At 37.3% G+C, this 18387-nt stretch overlaps 1 protein-coding gene across 1 annotated transcript in view; it reads right to left on the reverse strand.

Annotated features, from left to right (window-relative positions):
- Positions 1-16260, reverse strand: part of bckdhb (branched chain keto acid dehydrogenase E1 subunit beta) — a 100204-nt gene extending 83944 nt beyond the window's left edge. The window contains exons 1-5 of the mRNA XM_067400000.1: positions 16023-16260; positions 11358-11435; positions 11044-11112; positions 2671-2804; positions 111-266 (exon numbers count right to left, since the gene is read on the reverse strand). Of these exons, the coding sequence (XP_067256101.1) occupies positions 111-266; positions 2671-2804; positions 11044-11112; positions 11358-11435; positions 16023-16215 (630 nt within the window). The 5' untranslated portion in view covers positions 16216-16260. The remainder of the gene's footprint in view (positions 1-110; positions 267-2670; positions 2805-11043; positions 11113-11357; positions 11436-16022) is intronic.
- Between the last annotated feature and the right edge of the window lie 2127 nt (positions 16261-18387).

Consider the following 18387-nt stretch of genomic DNA (forward strand, 5'->3'; position numbering starts at 1 on the left):
AAGTAAAGTAATGCAAAACATCTCGATGGTCCTAAAAACAGGCTTCATTTTCTGAACATTTTCTGAATATCATTTCTTATTTTTCTGTGAAATGTGACTGTGTGATTCACCTTAATTCCAGGACAGTGTGCGAAGAAGGCCTCAGGACTCTGGGAGTGATAGAGCGAGCCGTGACCCACGCAGCCCCACGGAGATCTAATGGTCAGCTTCCCACAGTCAAACAAGTTTCCAGAACGGTACCGGTACTTGGCCGCTTCATTCACGATCTTCAACAGCATGAAAAGACAGACACAGAAAAGAGACTTTACATTTACAACTCACATCTGTGTGCAAGAAAAGATTGGCTCCGCAATGCTAACGCGGTCACATCCAAAGCTCCGCTCATAAAATGCTTTGGTTTAAAAAGACGTTTTTTCCTGCCATTGTCGCCAAAGCTTTTTAAAATAAACAAAGCATGGAGCCAGGAAATTCTCTTACAATGCTCGACAACAACTGCCTGGAAGGAACCATGTAAATTAGGGTTTACAGACTCTAATGTTGGCATAATTATATGATAATGAAGAGAATTAAGCATGGACTTGTGAAAGAGTTTCCAGAAATCTCAGATACTGTCCAGACTCGAATCCTCTGCTCACTGGATGGTCAGATTTCGGATGTAGAGAGTGGAACCATTCCTGTAAAATATTCCCCCATTATTGCATCTGGTATTCAGTTGCCTTGACAATGAAGGGAAAACTCATCCATCTTCAGTGAGGCGAGGATACGGAGAACATCAGCACCAGATAGACAGAAACTGGACATTTCTTCTAACAGGTCATCCAGTCAGCGTCTCACAAACACCCAAAAACTACATACTGACAAACCTGAAAGGACTCATGCTGTCCACAAACAGAGATAATTGTATCTTTTCTTATTTTACACTCACTGGCCACTACACCAGTTCAACTGCTCATTAACGCAAACATCTAATCAGCCAATGACGTGCAGCAACTCAATGCATTTAGGCATGTAGACATGATCAAGAGGATCTGCTGAAGTCAGTATGAGGAATAAAGGTGATTTCAGTGACTTCGAACGTGGCATGGTTGTTGGTGCCAGACGGGCTGGCCTGAGTATTTTAGAAACTGCTGATCTGCTGGGATTTTCACACACAACCATCTCTAGGATTTACAGAGAATGGTCAGAAAAAGAGAAAATATCCAGTGAGTGCCAGTTTTGTGGGTGAAAATGCCTTGTTGAGGTCAGAAGAGAATGACCAGACTGGTTCAGCTGATAGAAAGGCAACAGTCGCTCAAATAAGCACTTGTTTTAACCAAAGTGCAGAAGAGCATCTCTGAATGCACAACATGTCAAACCTTGAAGCAAGAGAAGCAGCAGAGGACACACCGGTGCCACTCCTGTCAGCTAAGAACAGCAAACTGAGGCTACAATTCACACGAGATTAGCAAAACTGGACAATAGAGGATTGAAAAAACGTTGCCTGGTCTAATGAGTTTTGAATTCTGTGGCGAAATCGGCATAAATGACATGAAAGCATGGATCAAAAAAGTAACTGGTGTAATTGTGTAATGGTATTTTCTTGGTACAATTTGGGTCTCTTAGTATGAACTGAGCATCATTTAAATGCCACCACACATCTGAGTATTGTTGCTGACCATGTCTATCCCTTTATGACCACAGTGTACACATCTTCTGATGGATACTTCCAGCAGGATAACGTGCCATGGCACAAAGCTCAAATCATCTTAAACTGGTTTCTTGAGTTCACAGAAACTCAAATGGCCTCCACAGTCACCAGATCTCAATCCAATAGAGCAGCTTTGGGACGTGGAGGAATGGGAGATTCACATCATGGATGAGCAGCCAACAAATCTGCAGCAACTGCGTGATGATATTATGTCAATATGGACCAAAATCTCTGAGGAATGTTTCCAGCACCTTGTTGAATCTCTGCCATGAAGAATGAAGGCAGTTCTAAAGGCAAAAGGGGATCCAACCCATTACTAGGAAGGTTTAACCAATAAAGTGGCCAGTGAGAGTATTTTAAATAATCATATATATATATATATATATATATTTATATATTTATTTATTTATTTATTTATTTAATTTTTTTTTTTTCCTCCTGCCCCCACATTTTGGAGCTCTACATTTAGGGAAACTACACTGCAAAAACAGCTTGACCTGAAACACTCATTAGGTCAGACACACAAAAACACAAACACATGACCGCTCACATTTTATTGTATTGTATTGTATATATTGTATGATACTGTTATTTGCAAAACAGAAGAAAAACTGTAGCATGTACATTTGAGCTTCTGTTTACCATATTTAACATGCTGTATGTTCACTGATCAATGTTTAAATGCATTTAAAAGCCTAAATTAAATTTGTTCATCATATGAACCATTCGTTTCTCTTCAGAAGACTTGTATTAAACCGCTGGAGGGACAGAAATCTCTCAGGTTTCATTAACAATATCTTCAAGATGAATGAAAGTCTTATGAGTTTACTTTGGAATGAGTAATTAATGACAATTCTTAATTTTGGGGTGAACTAACCCTTTAACTAACATTGTAAATGTACTTAAGGAGAAAATATATATATTTTTTAAAAAAATATCCATGATGGTGTTTATAAAGAAAAGACGCTTGAAAACAAGCTCACCTGATCAAACGCTGGGTAAATGTAGTCGGCGAACTGAATCTCTGCAATAGCGGTGGCCCCCGCGGCAGCTGCACCAATACCAAACCCCACAATGCCTTGCTCACACAGCGGGGTGTTAAATACCCGGTCCTTACCTGTGAAGAAAAAGGGTAAATATCGACCAACTCTGGACTTATACAAGTCGAAACGAGTGTGTTTTATATTGACATCTTCAAAAGCAACAACAAGATGCCAGCTACAAGCAATTTGTCTACACCAAATGTGAAAATGGGCCATGACGTAACAAGACAAGTGTTTTCATGACTGCTATGATTCAGCAGATGGTGTTATGCATTTTTATGTTTTTTCACATTAGTAGTACCCTAACATCTGCTGCAAATATTTTTTTTTTCATTAACTGAATTATATTACAATACAAAACAGAACAAAAATACACAAAATCAGGGAAACACGAAAACACAATCACATAAGTGTATATGGTATTGTCAGAAAATTTGGAAAGTTAATGAAAATTGCCATTAAATGTACATAATGACTTCAGACTTCGAGACTGGAAGATTTTCAGTATGTTTGTTTTTTGTGGCTTGAATAAAGTCCATGCTTAAATAATAGCGCTTTCTGTTTGCACTTTTTTTTTTTTTTTTTCATTCACCCAAACTTAAATTAACCAACGCCACTTTATTCATTCTTGAATTTTGTGTGATGATTAGATTCATTAATACTATTGTAGAGACACATTGAACATGAGAAAGCGAGTACAGAAATGACACGTCTGGCTGTAATGCTGAATCGTGGCTAGATGTGTGACTGTACACATCATTTATGATCTACTTCATATCAGATTTAAATTTAATTTTAACGTTTATAAGGCCACCAAGAGTTTATGATTTTTGCGTATGAGTGGTTTCAGTTGACCCTACATTTTATAGAACAAAAGTTATTGATGAATCATGATTTGTTCATGAAAACGTTCATACGCAGATTTTACGCACAAATTTGTGTGTGCTTCGACTCTGCATGACTGTGCGGGTGAATATGGTTATCCTGCTGCTCATAAAACATTCACTACTAGACTTAAGAGATATGACCAGTTTAGATGGAAAGGATCTCAAGCTGACTAGCTGAAGACATTACTTATCAATGAACAGACATGGTACTTCCTTGAAAGTAATTTCCAGCACAGCGCTAAAACAACCATAATGAAATGAGCCTTCACAACAGATAATGCTTCACAATGAACTGTTAGAGAGCTACATATGGCAGTTTATCTGTTCAATAAATACCTTACTCACCTGTTGAGTAATAGAAATGCCATCATCTTCACATCTCTTTTACATTTCAAATCCCTTTCTTTGAAAAGCCAAGCCAATGTTGATTCTTGTTTTATTACAAGCTCTGTCACGTTCTCTTTTGGCCGTCAGATTTTGCAGCTCCATGTCAATCTTTCTCACTCGTTGTGACAACTAACCTGTGCCACTCCCACACCAGACACGCATCAAAGTAGACGGAGCAACTTTTCTCTATTTACGGAAATGAATAGAGACACACACTGGTGAGTGAAGTATGTTCACAATTTCTCACGAAAACCATCCCGGTAGGTCTAAAATATAAATGCTTATAATAGGCTTACCATAAGTAATCAGGGTAAGACAAAAACTCATTTTTGGAAGAAGGACTGATGATGTCTTGACTAATTTAAATTGTGTTATAATAAATTAGCCCAAGCTTGACTCACCCTCAAGCCATCCTAGGTGTATATGACTTTCTTCTTTCTGATGAACATAATTGCAGAAATATTAATAAATATCCTGACGCATCCGAGCTTTATAATGGCAGCGATAGGGTTCAGTGAGTATGAGCTGAAGAAAGTGCATCCATCCACATCCATCCATCATAAATATGTGCTCCACATGGCTCCGGAGTTTTAATAAAGGCCTTCTGAAGCGAAACGATTCATTTGTGTAAAATAAATATCCATATTTAAGAAGTTATGAAGTCAAATATCGAGCTTCCGCCAGACCGCCTTCCGTATACAAGTTACGAAGAAAGAGTAAACTGTTGTCGCATCAGTTACACTTTTTCCATAAGTTGAATAAGGAAGGTGTAGGACGTAGCGTAAGCTTTGTGAACTGCGAGAGTTTTACACTTTCTGTATACGTAGAATATGGAAGGCGGTCTGGCGGAAGCGCGATATTCGACTTCATAACTTGTTAAACATGGATATTTGTTTTACACAAACGCATCACTTCACTTCAGAAGGCCTTTATTAACCCCCCAGAGCTGTGTGGAGCACATATTTATGATGGATGGATGGATGTGGATTTGAGCACTCTTCAGTTCATACTCCTTGATACCCATCACTGCAATTATAAAGCGTGGATGCGTCAGGAGGATATTTATTAATATTTCTCCGATTGTCTTCGTCAGAAACAAGACAGTCATATACACCTAGGATGGCTTGAGGTTGAGTAAAGGTTGGGCTAATTTTCATTTCAAAAGGAACTAATCCTTTAATTAAAGCTGCAGTTTTTAATTAGTTTTTCCTCTTTGTCGCCATCTCTGTTCGAAACCTGCAATTGCAGTTATTTGTGGAATTATCATCTTTACGGATGAACCTAATGTTTGCTGTCAGTCACCACATCAGTTTAGATACCGTACTTCAGAATCGCAGATTCTACATCTTGGAAGTATCACCAAAATAAGATTTTTCACTGCAAAATATCATCTGAACATGTAAGTAACAAATCTGCCACTTTTGTTCTGACCAACTGAGAAAAAAAAAAGCATTACAATAATTTGCGCTGCCAATGGTGATTAAATCTAACGATTGCATAGCTCATATCACATCAAACCGTGCAAATTATTATTATTGTTACACTTTGTTCACAAATTGTTAATGTTAACAACATCAGCATTGCGTAAGTACGTGCATTAAGTGTGTATTAGCGTTAGCTGTAGATTTCAATTTCTGCACAGTCTAATCTCTAAAGTTAAAGTGTTATACCATACAATCTGCCATCAAAATGATAAGTTTAATTATTTCAGCTGCTGTGAGAAAAGGCTCTAAATGACCTGTCACCTGAAGCATCCTCACATGATATAGCCTACTAGCTGGGACTCCTCCTTTATGTAAATAGACATGGCGTAATGAATGGATGCATGCTCGAATCTCCTGCGGAAACCTTCCAGTACCACTCGGATTAGAACACATTATTACAAGTTTACCATTGTGAATCAGACTAAGGTAAGGAGATTCAAAAATTGATTTTGGATCATTTTTAAACAAAAAAAAATGTATGGATTGCAGCTTTAAAAAGTTACATAGTGTACCTTTAACAAAAATACAAGGTGCACATTTTTGCTTTTAAACCCTGCAGAATGTCTTTCCCCATAAAACCTCCTTTGCAAGCGTGATTTTTGCTTGTTTTTAGAAACTGAGAAAATGATTCCGTCTGGTCACATGGACATCATATTGTATTAAACCTGAAACAATTCTTTAATAAATTATGCAAAAGAAGAGGAGTTTGCTGGTTATTTACTGTAAGAAAGCGGTCACCGTCCATGAAATGAAAAAGCTTCTTTGTTGAATAAGGTATTTCGAGAAAGGTATGCATTCAACAGGCTGGTGATGGGCATTTCAGATATAATACAGTGTTTACCAGCGGCAGTCCATAATCCACTTCACAGAAAGCAATTTAAAGCAGATTGCAGACAGAAGGAGCTGCGTGTTCAGACGGACAGCGGTGGCACTGCATTACGCCCGTGTGTGCGTCACTCCATGGGACCGTCTTTCACATGCCGGGTCCACGCATTGACCTCCACGCGGTTTATCAGCATCGCACGGGAAAGAGGGCAGAGACTCTCTCAAATGAGTGGCATGAAAACCCTGTTCCCGTCTAACGAGACGGAATGGAAAATAATGATCCCTCTCAAAGGTCAACACCTCTGACGTCAATAACACACAAAAGGCACCCACGCGGCGGGAGACATATTGGAGTCGTGGATCTGTGTTTATTTCAAAACATCACAGAGTGCCTCTATATATAGTGCTTCTGTCAAAAACGAGTGGCAAACAGCAGATGTTTTTTTAAATCATTACCATAATGTCTGTTTTCCTCTTCTTTAACTGGATACGCAGCTCTGCAGCTGCATAATTTAACTATTTATGGCTTGTGAAACCTGTAGAGGATGTTCTGTTCAATCTGAATCTACTTCATTTACTCTTGCACAATTAATGAAGCTCGACAAAATGAATGAGACATTAAATGCACAAACATTAATCCACCTCATGATGATGTTCTACTGAAAATGATTTTAGATTTGGTTCAAAGGAGCTTGAACACATGAATATCCAGAGGAAAATGCAAATAATCAAAATGTCAAGTGCATATCGTACCACATTATGAAACAAGCTCTCTCTTTTGCCATACGGGAAATGGTACAGGAGTATCTGCTGCAGTTCTAGCAGGATGCTCAATAGCTTTTTTCCACAAGCAATCAGGATGGTGAATAGATTGTGTCCCTTCCCCATCACACACAGGATAACATTCAATCCGAACCTCCCTACCATTATTATAGCATGTTGACAGCTAGTCATCTGTCAAATAAAGCACTTTAAGGACCAGTGCCAATCCAACACTTCTGGGGGCCCTAAGCAAAACTCAGTGCATTCTTAAAAACCCCCAACATTTCCATAAACTTAAGTTATAATTACAATGGTTTTCAGAATGCAAGCTGCACTGCCAGTTTTCTATAGGGGTGAATTCAAGTCGAATGGGACACTCAACTCTCAGTCATTTCAATGCAAAAGGTGTCCCAATCAACTTGAATTCACACTAATGGGATCAAAACACCAAGTAAACAAACTGCAAGTTATGAAAAACATAATTAAGTAAAGGGAAACCCGTCAAAACGCTAAATTTGCAGTAAAAACAATTTAAAGGATTAGTTCACCCAAAAATGAAAATGATGTCATTAATGACTCACCCTCATGTCGTTCCAAACCCGTAAGACCTTCGTTCATCTTCGGTTTAAGATATTTTAGATTTAGTCCGAGAGCTTTCTGTCCCTCCATTGAAAATGTATGTACGGTAGACTGTCCATGTCCAGAAAGGTAATAAAAACATCATCAAAGTAGTCCATGTGACATCAGTGGGTTAGTTAGAAGTTTTTAAAGCATCGAAAATACATTTTGGTCCAAAAATAACAAAAACTACGATTTTATTCAGCACTGTCTTCTCTTCCGGGTCTGTTGTATATCCGCTTTCACTCCACAGTGACGCTGCTTCTTCTTCTTTCCTGTTTTACGGCAGTTGGCATCCAGCTTATTGGTGCATTACCGCCCCCTTCTGCTCCGGACAGTGACGCGATTAGGACATCCGCGACATGCACACTTACGCACCATTTTAAAAAATATAGCAATACCAAAATACAAACAATGTAGAACAGCTTGAATACAGCGTGCGTCTCCCTCAGACTGTAAACGAAGCTCGGGCGCACCGGATAACACGTCAGCAGCGTCACTTTCCAGAAGCAGAAGGGGGCGGTAATGCACCAATAAGCTGGATGCCAACCGCCGTAAAACAGGAAAGAGGAAGAAGAAGCAGCGTCACTTTGGAGTGAAAGCGGATATACAACAGACCCGGAAGAGAAGACAATGATGAATGAAATCGTAGTTTTTGTTATTTTTGGACCAAAATGTATTTTCAATGCTTCAACAAATTCTAACTAATCCACTGATGTCACATGGACTACTTTGATGACGCTTTTATTACCTTTCTGGACATGGACAGTATACCTATTTTCAGTGGAGGGACAGAAAGCTCTCTGACTAAATCTAAAATATCTTAAACTGTGTTCTGAAGATGAACGGAGGTCTTAGGGGTTTCGAACGACATGAGGGTGAGTCATTAATGACATAATTTTCATTTTTGGGTGAACTAACCCTTTAAGTAAAATTAAAACCAAATTTTAGTTGACAGCTAAAATAATGCTTTTTAATAGTAAAGCTCTAGCACTACCTAGCTGTCAGAAAAACTATAACACACAGTGGAATTGGCTTTCTAAATGCGCAATTTACTAACAAAATTACTGCATGATAAATAAAAATAAAAAAAAGGCATAGCTGTTTCAAGCCAAATTTTTGGGGCAAATCCAACCGTTGGGTTACTTTTTATTATTATTATTATTATTACATTTTTAAAGGTGCTAAAGAGGATGTTTTGTTTTATACATTTTTGCAATATTACTTGAAACTGTCTTTAGTAACTGATAAAAGACTATTTATTATTAGGTGCACTGAAAGGAATAATATTAATATACATCATCTGTGCACAAGGTAGGGCCTTAAAAACATCAGCCAATCGTTTACGCGATCATCGCGTAAACGATTGGCCCTCTGGCTTGTCAATCACTGCCGTGACGTTCCTTGTTAGAGACGAGCGCAGCTGCGCACTCCAGTAACTTTCCACACTCCACAGGCACCGCATGCAATGTTTTTGTCAGGAGACAGGAGTAACAACTGCAGATTATGAGTTACCTGCGGTGAGTCCGACATAATGAATCCACTAACACGACACAGAGAATGCCGGTGGTAAACACTCGTGTTCCAATACTCGCGCACAAGTTTTGGGAGGCGTTCCCTCGAAATGAGCTGTGAAGGAGGGGGGTTGTTCTTACGCATGCGCTCATTTCAAAAACTCACTAACAGTCTTTAGATTCTCAGTCGACGAAAAGATCCTCTGTAGCACCTTTAACCCAATGGTTGGGTTTGTCCATTTTGACCCAAATCTGGGTTGAAACAACCCAGCATTTTGTAGAGTAAAGAAGGCTTAGGTAAACATATGAAAATACAATCAATAATTCTCTAATTTTAGACTAATGGGCATTGTTTTTAAAGTAGGTGAGTCACACGACAGCTTGTAATACTGAACAGGAACGTTTATTTCCTATATACATTAAACCATGTATAAGAATGTTTTGATTATTGATGTGTTCCAACCAAGTGTCCCACACAAGTCCTGAAAAGTGAAGACAAAGCATCAGATGCATGGTCCCATTACAGGTCATAAACCCCGCCCTCTCCATGTAATCTAATGGGACATGAGACTAAACAATTAAATTACACTTATAATAATATTTTTTTCCAAAGATGGTTTCTCCAAGTGTTTGATTTTTAAATAAGTTGTGTTTTAGTTAATTATTTGATGCTCTAAAAATGTCATGACTGACAGCTTCTCTGAGTGAAGTAATCACTGAGGCACCAACTGACTTTTTCAGGATTTTCGGGAGGAGATTGGAGCTTTAACTTTAACTTCTACATTTCCATAACTGTTTATTTCACACCGAAATAATGAGTTGTTCTGCAGTAAACTGTATTAAACGATTCTGCGGGAGTGTGGGTGTGGGCCAAGTCAAAGTTCAACCCTCCTTAACCCAATAGAAATGTTGTAGAAACACCTGAAGAAAGCAGTTCCTACCATCATCACAGAGCTGAATCAGTGTCTAAGGATGAACGATGTGCAGGACTGATATACAGTTACCAGAGTTATCACAGCTGCTCAAGTTAATACACCATAACCACCTTAATTTTAACTTGACTGTGTCGAGGCTTCCGGTCTCATCCACTTCCAGTCATTTTAGCTTTAGAAAAACAGTCCACTGTTGCTCCTTAATATTGCAAACTGTTATTTATCATATTTTAGTTGTGTGCTTTAGTTTTTCCAGCAAAGACAATCACTATTGGGCGATTTCTTTCCAAATAGGTGAAAATACACATGTTTTTTATGATTTTTTTTGTTTAACTGGGTTCTTTTATTTAGTTATAGGACTTAGATGAAGATCTGACCTCAGTGCAGGTTCAATTTATTCTGATTTATGCAGCTTTCAAATTTTAGTTGCAAATGTGAGCACACTGTTCACCTCTTAACATTGCAGATTAACATAAAAGCAAATTATTACCATCAAGACCAAATGACCAAATACAACAGACTACTGCATCCAGCAATGCAATGCACTCGTCCATTTCCAGTGTGATGAACGAAGGGATCTCAGACATCTCGACTTTCTTTTCTCTCCCAAAGGTAGGACATATTTACACAAAACTAATTTCAAGTTTCAAAAATAAAATATAAAACATTTAGCATTTATATTTCCAAGTTAATAACTGACACCACTCACACTTACTTGATTGCTCTTTACTGTGTATACGCTTTTTTTTTTTAAGTATGCAGTACACAGTTAACAGAAAGCAAGTATTAGATTGTGAATAGCCAGGAGTGTGACAGTGCCGCCATCTAGTGTGAGAACACAGGACACGCAGATGAGGATCTTTCACCTCAAGTGACCTATGAGCAGACATGACCGCATACTCACCATATTTATCTCTGAGGCCGACCGTGCATCGAAACACCCCACCAAACGCCACATCCTCACCAAAAATCACTACGGGAGAAAGAGGTTAAATATTACACCAGCTGAAGCACTCCAGACCTCTCAGTTATAGTCAGTTAGATGAAAGAATAAAGCCTTGTTCAGACTGTCAGTCCAAATCTGATTTTTGTGCATATCCGACTGGAATCCGATCATATTTAGTTAGTGTGAACAGCAGCATTTAGATCAGATTCCAATTGGACTTGGACTGACAGTGTGAACGCTCCATCAGACTGACAGACAACATCAGCTCTTACCTGCTGTGGGATCACTGGCAAGTATGTTGTCCAAGGCACTGGTTACAGACTGGAATAAATTCATCTTCTGTGTGGGGCCTGCAGAGAGATTTCAAATCAATCATACAGTAATGTCTCATGTTTCGTTATAACAGGTATTAACACCTTCTTGTAAAGTCTTGATTTTGTTTTCGGGGTCTACTAGAACAGGTTTTCATGCTTCGAAAACACACACTTTTCACATATTTGACATTGTCCCAGCTCCTCTCTTCCCCGTCTGTCAGTAACGCTCTGGGGTGTGTTTCTCAAATGCATTGTTAGCCAACTATGGTCATAAGTTCCATTGTTTTCAACATAGCTGAATGATTTGGTGTTTCATGAAACCACTGCTCCAACAAGCATTCGCATCTTCGTTAACTTGCGTGGTTGGAAAATGCTCCTTGAGATTCACTTATAATGTAATGTTTTTTTCCAGTGCGGTATCTGTGTTTAAAATGACAATACCTGCATTACCACTCATTCATGCATCAAAAAAACCACCCTCTTCTGATGTTTACCAGCAGATAAATTCATTTAAAGAGGTACTATTATGCTTGTTTACATGTTCATCTTTCTTTAGTGTGTAACGTTTCTGTTTGAGCATGTTTGAGCACTCCAGCGGGAGTTATTCTCTATATCACTGTCACTGTTTCTGATCTCCCTGAAACGCCTCCATTGTAGTTTTGAGTTTTCTTCCAGGAACGAATACATCACAATATTCCTCATTTAAATAATTCCTGCCCAAGACATACGCAGAATAAGGGGCGGGGCCGAGTCGAGTTAGTTAGTAGTGTGTTTAAACTCACGGTAATGGAAAGGGGCGGGACATTTCCAAAACACGCTTGACCAATCACTACACACTGATCCAGCCGACCAATCAGAGCACATAGAGTTTTTCAGAAGGAGGGGCTTCATAGAGACAGGAACTAAACAGGGGTGCGTTTCCCATACAAGCACCTAACTCGCTGCTTAACCAATGCATCGTTGTAGTCAAGACCGTTTCCTGAACACGGTCGCACCTCCATTCGTTTGAAGCACGTTGGTTCAACAATAAAAGACTGTCGTTAATGACGTCACGTGCAGCTGTTGGAGTTTTAACTTGCACTAACTCATCAATTTAAGATATTTGAGATGCTGCTGTAACAAACATGGCACCTGGGGCCTGTTTCAATAAGGAGGTTCAACTAACTCTGAGTTAAAACTTGAACTTTGAATTGACTTTGAGTTTTCGGTTTCAGAACAGCTGAACTGAGTTAGTTCAGTCAACCCCGAGTAGACTGACTCTGAGTTAAGCGTGTGCACCGCGAATATGAAAAGCCATCAATGAAGCTCCGATATTATGATTCACCATGGCAACAGCACTGAACAAAAAGTTTAATTCTTATCACTGTTACAATAACAGAGGTGAAAACTGGCAGCATGGTAAAGTTATTGAACTTATATTAATTTTCATGGTACAAAAGTACCCCTAAATAATAATAATAATAATTTAAGTGCATTTTTCTTATTTTGCACATTATATGCCAATGGGGTAAGAAACAGCATACTTTCATAGCGATAGATGCTATTTACAGTAAGTGCAAATAACAGTGTAAATGATTTATGAAAATTATAAAAAGATGTCTACTTTTATCATTATTAAACACACGTTAGGCACTTTACTTCCACTTTTAGAACATTTTCTTCATTTTTATTGAAAACACATGTCTTTCTGATGTGATATGTGATGGGAAAAGGGAGAAGAGCGAGCTCAGCAAAAACTCGGATCAATCGCGTCACAAGCTAGTTCTACACACCTTATTACGTGCGACTGCCTACACCACTGACGTCGGTGAATCACGCACATCATTTTTGATCATTTTTATTACCACACTGGAAGATAATTTTACTTAAGTAAATGCACTTAATTTAAATTCACTCCAGGGAACAATAATAAATATCTCATATCATTTTTTATATAGAAAATGCATCTTGATTTAAGAATTTTTAGATATTTTTACTTGAAATAAGACAAAAATACTCTGTAAGAAAAGCGTTTTTGCAGTATGAATGAATGAATGAATGAATGAAGTATTTAAACATTGCTTGCATTTTAAAAAGTTGGAGGAGACCTAAAGAAACTCTGGGTTTACTGAAGAAAACCTGCTCCTGACCAGGTTAGGTTCACAGAGTAAGTTACCATGGTAACTGACTCAGAAACCCTGCTTTCTCAGGTTTGATATACTTCCCATTCTGAAACGGAAAACCCAGAGTTTCCCCTCATTTCAGGGTTAACATACTCAAGAGTTTTAACCTCCTTTCTGAAACAGGCCCCTCATGACTACTACACTTTTGTTCCATGTCATTTTGCTTTATCTGATGTTTGATTCATCGCGGGCTCCTTCATACGTCATACTCCGGAGTTCCCTTGTACATGTGCACTCTTCAAAAATGGAACTGATTGTTGATTAGGGTTGCAAAATTCAGAGAATTTTTAAAGCTGGAAACTTTCCATGGGAATTAACGGGAATATATGGGAATTAGCTAAACTGCAGGATAGCCTATAACAGGGTACTTAAATGTAATTGAAAAAAAATAAATAAATAAACAAATATCTTACAGCATAATTTTGGTTAAAACAACCAGATTTAATGCAATTTCAGTTGAATTTTTACCCTGACATCCGTCAGTCACATTCACACAGCACACGACTTACTGTTGGGCCATTGAGGACACACCCCCTGCATGCACTGTGCATTCCCCCAGTCCATAACATGCACTTTTGATCAAAAATACAGAAAAAAACAGTAATATTGTGAAATATAACTACAATTTAAAATAATATTTTTTTTATTTGAATATATATTAAAATATTATTTATTTCTGTGATCAAAGCTGAATTTTCAGCATCATTACTCCAGTCTTCAGTGTCACATGATCCTTCAGAAATCATCCTGATATGCTGATTTGATACTCATTTATCAATGTTGGAAATATTTGTGCTGCTTAATAACCTGTGATACTTTTTTCAGGATTTTTGATGAATAAAAATCTAAAGAACAGCATTTATTTAAAATAGACATGTTTTGTAACATGCTGGGGTCAGTAATTTTTTTTTCTTTTTTTGAAAGAAATTAATACTTTTATTCAGCAACTATGTGTGAAACTGATAAAAAGTGAAGATTTCTATTTTGAATAAATGCTGTTCTTTTGAACTTTTTATTCATCAATGAATCCTGAAAATAGTATTACAGGTTCTAAAAAAATATTAAGCAGCACAACTGTTTCCAACAATGATAATTATAAGAAATGTTTCTTGAACACATTCAAATGATTTCTGAAGGATCATGTGACACTGAAATAAATAACAATTGCTGCAATAAAAATATTTTTATTTTACATATTTACTAAATTAGAATTAATTTAATGCGAAAAATAAATAACTGTTATTACATGTTATGACCAAACAAAATGTTTATATTTATGTTTTTATATGATACATTTCATATAAATATTATAAATGTATATAAATTTCCCCATATTTCCAATTAATTCCCATAAACTCTCATAAATTCCTGTTAAGTTTCCAAATTGGAATATTTCCAAAATTCCCAGGTTAAGTTGCATGGAAAGTTTCTAGAAAGTTTCCGCTCCATTGCAACCCTATTGTTGATACGCTAAAACATATAGATTAAAATGTATAATTATTTAAACTGAATATTAGCTTGCGTATTGTGCCCAAGAGCAGATCTATTAAAGTCCACCTGACATTTTAACAAGAAACTATGCTGCAGAGCTTTAAAAAATATTAAAAAAGGCATATCATGACCCCTTTAAATGACAATCTTTTAACAAGGTCTGACAATAACCAATTACAAAGATGTTGAGGGAGAATTTTTTTTTATGGAGTCAAAATCAGTTTTTAAATAAAATGAGCATGATGATTTTGCATAGTCTTTATATTTTATATTAAAACAAAACAAATATTGCTTTAATGTGCTTTAATGTGTAGAAAAGGAGAAATTTTAGCCTGTTAAACTGCAACACCTTCCTTTACAAAACTATAATTAAAAAACAGCAATTACAAAAGCAGCATTAAAATGTTTCAGAAAATACATATCAATATAATAGAAATTGTTGCATTTTGTTATGCAGCGATTCTGTGTATGTATGCAATTACTAATATAATATAAATATGATATATGATTCTTTCAATATTTTAACTGTTTTAATAAAGGGAACTATCACAATATGTCCTTAAAGAAGTCAGTTCATAAAGGTTAATAAATCTCAGCATCTTTTTTATACAGACCACTAAGTTTATTCAAGATCTCCAGATCTTCAATATGTATGAATATATGGAAATGACCTTAGCAACTATTCAAATCACCTCTCTATGTCAAGCACTACTGTGTTTACATCGCACAACTATAAACAAGACTGACAAATGAGTTTTATCCGACGCTCGTTACTTTCAACTAGTTCCTATAAGAGTTTACATCGTCATGTCAAGTATGTTTAGATTCATTTCGGCTTGTTTATGATTTATTTATTCGGTTTATTATGAATATTATTTAATAATGGGAGCTTTAAGAGCTGAATTGCATGAACAGCTCACTCTGCTGTCAGTATCCAGACCTCCTGTAGAGTGTAAACAAGGGCATTTACCATACTGAGTCGGCACAGGGTCAGGATGATAGGTGAAGTGCGCTGCGTGTCTTCTCTGTGCGGTCGGCTTGGCTGTGCAGCCGGGAGACAGTTTAAGCAGAGTGAACCCCAAACTGCCGTGCACGCCACCGGTTAACCCGGTTAAGGAAGACTTTATGCCTAAAGTTCTCAAGAAGAGCCGCGGAGCCGCCATTGCGCTGGAAACCAAGCAGGAAAGCGTGCTGACGTCAACACTCACATGGACTACTGCTGCTCTGATTGGCTGAACGCGTGGGAGGAGTTTTGATTGACACCGTACGTAACGTCATCTACCTAGACCCGGGTTCCACGGACCCCCAAATATGACCATCCTCGTGTTGAGGACCCCGATCCTAACATTTAAGAGACTCTATCTTTTATAAAAACCCAATTGTATACACTTAAGTATTAATATTATATATCTAAAATCAGTTTATTTTATGTTATATTTTATATATATATATGTATATATATATTTTTTTTTTTTTTCTTCACATTTTATGCAATTTATTTGTTTATTTTAAGCATACTGATTTTTTTACTTTTTCTCTAGACCGTTAGTGTCTTGCGGCCCCGGACCCCAGTTTGAAAACCCTTGACCTAGACAGCCATAGTGTACTAATCGTAACAGATTATTAAACATAATGTGAGTTTGGAATATAAGACTGACAAAAGTATGTTTATTTGTTGATTCAGTCATTACTGTTATGAAGTAATTTTTCATGCATAAATGTGTTAAAGGTGCAATATGTAAGAAATTTGCAGTAAAATATCCAAAAGCCACTAGGCCAGTGTTATATATTTTGTTCACTTGAGTACTTACAATATCCCAAATGTTTTTCCAACTATTTGTAAATCGTGAGAAAATTGCAATTTTAACCAAGTCTCTGGGACGTGTGAGTCGTCGTCTGTCAATTGCGTCATACCCGCGTTACCCTCGGTTTTGTTTTGTAGAACCCATGGAAACACCAAAGATGCTTTAATATATTACACGTTTTAATAGACAAGGTTCTGTTTTGATATGTTTATAGACAGAAAATTAATTGTTATATAGCTCAACACGTTTAGTCTTATTGTTTAAATCTAATTTTCTTGAGTACTTTACCATGCCTCAGAAACACTATTTTGTAAAACACTATTTTGTGAAGTAGCTAACATAGCATAATCAGATGCAGCTTTGTTTTTAGTAACAGTAATACAGCATTTTCTCCATCATACAATACGTTTTAAAATTAATTCCATTAATTTTATCAACACAATTTCCATCCAGCATTTAATATGATAAAATGGATCTATCTTACTGCAGTGTGTAACAGTGTTTCACAGCAGCCACCGAGGGAACGCACAGAGTAACGTTATAACATCATAACACACTCAAATGTATCTAATATGATAAACAGAGCTGTGTTACCTCATACTCATGACCGGAAAAGCGAAGGCGGTGCCGACGACCGTGTCATAATAAAAGTCCCGCTGCTCGCGGCGTGTGTTGCGCAATCGCTCCAGCTCCTCGTTCAGCTCCACAACACTCGCTCCTGCTCTGCTTCATACTACAGTAATGTTAATGATCGCATCCATGAGCATGATTTCATCCCGACTCCAATCCCTATTCTTTTCCACCGTCTGTTGAGGTGAAGACCACATGTCCCAAGATTCCGCTTTTAAACTTGGCGTCAACAAGCTACGCCTTAGTTTTGAATAGGCCTCTAGCGACCTCTAGTGGACACAACTATTACATATTGAATCTTTAATACTTTGGGTTCAACATTAAACGTGAAAGCATATTAGTTTTCTTAATATCACAAACTTCTAAAATGTTTGTTTCAAACTAAATATTTTTGGAGGAACATTTTTTCTGTCATTATGGATTTGGTGTCTACAATATCCCTTTCCAACTCATTTTTTTGTAATATTTCTTTGACAAAAGTAAACTCCTTAATGACATCACACAGGAAATAACCATTTAGAAGAACAGTGAACCCCTTCTCCTGGAGGAATTCAAGACTCTCTTTTAAACAAAATCAATTTCCATTTTAATGGAAATCCATAGAGAAGATGAAACAGAAGCCTGCTTTAATCATTAATGGACACTGAAAAGTAATCGTGCATTCTGATGAAATAGTGTCATACTGAAATAGCTTCATAGAATATTAAATTCACTGAAGAATGAGACGGCAGTGAAAACATGTTAAAGGATTGGCTTATGCTGTATGTCCTACACCCTCCCTATTCTACTTATGGAACGAACGCAGCGCCAGTTCTGTTTTTTCTGCAAGTAGAATAGGGAAGGTGTAGGACATACAGCGTAAGCTGTTTGAAGAATACAAAAGTGCGGTTTTGGCGGACG

The sequence above is a fragment of the Chanodichthys erythropterus genome, chromosome 2 (genome assembly GCF_024489055.1).
Source record: "Chanodichthys erythropterus isolate Z2021 chromosome 2, ASM2448905v1, whole genome shotgun sequence".
In the NCBI taxonomy this organism is placed as follows: domain Eukaryota; kingdom Metazoa; phylum Chordata; class Actinopteri; order Cypriniformes; family Xenocyprididae; genus Chanodichthys; species Chanodichthys erythropterus.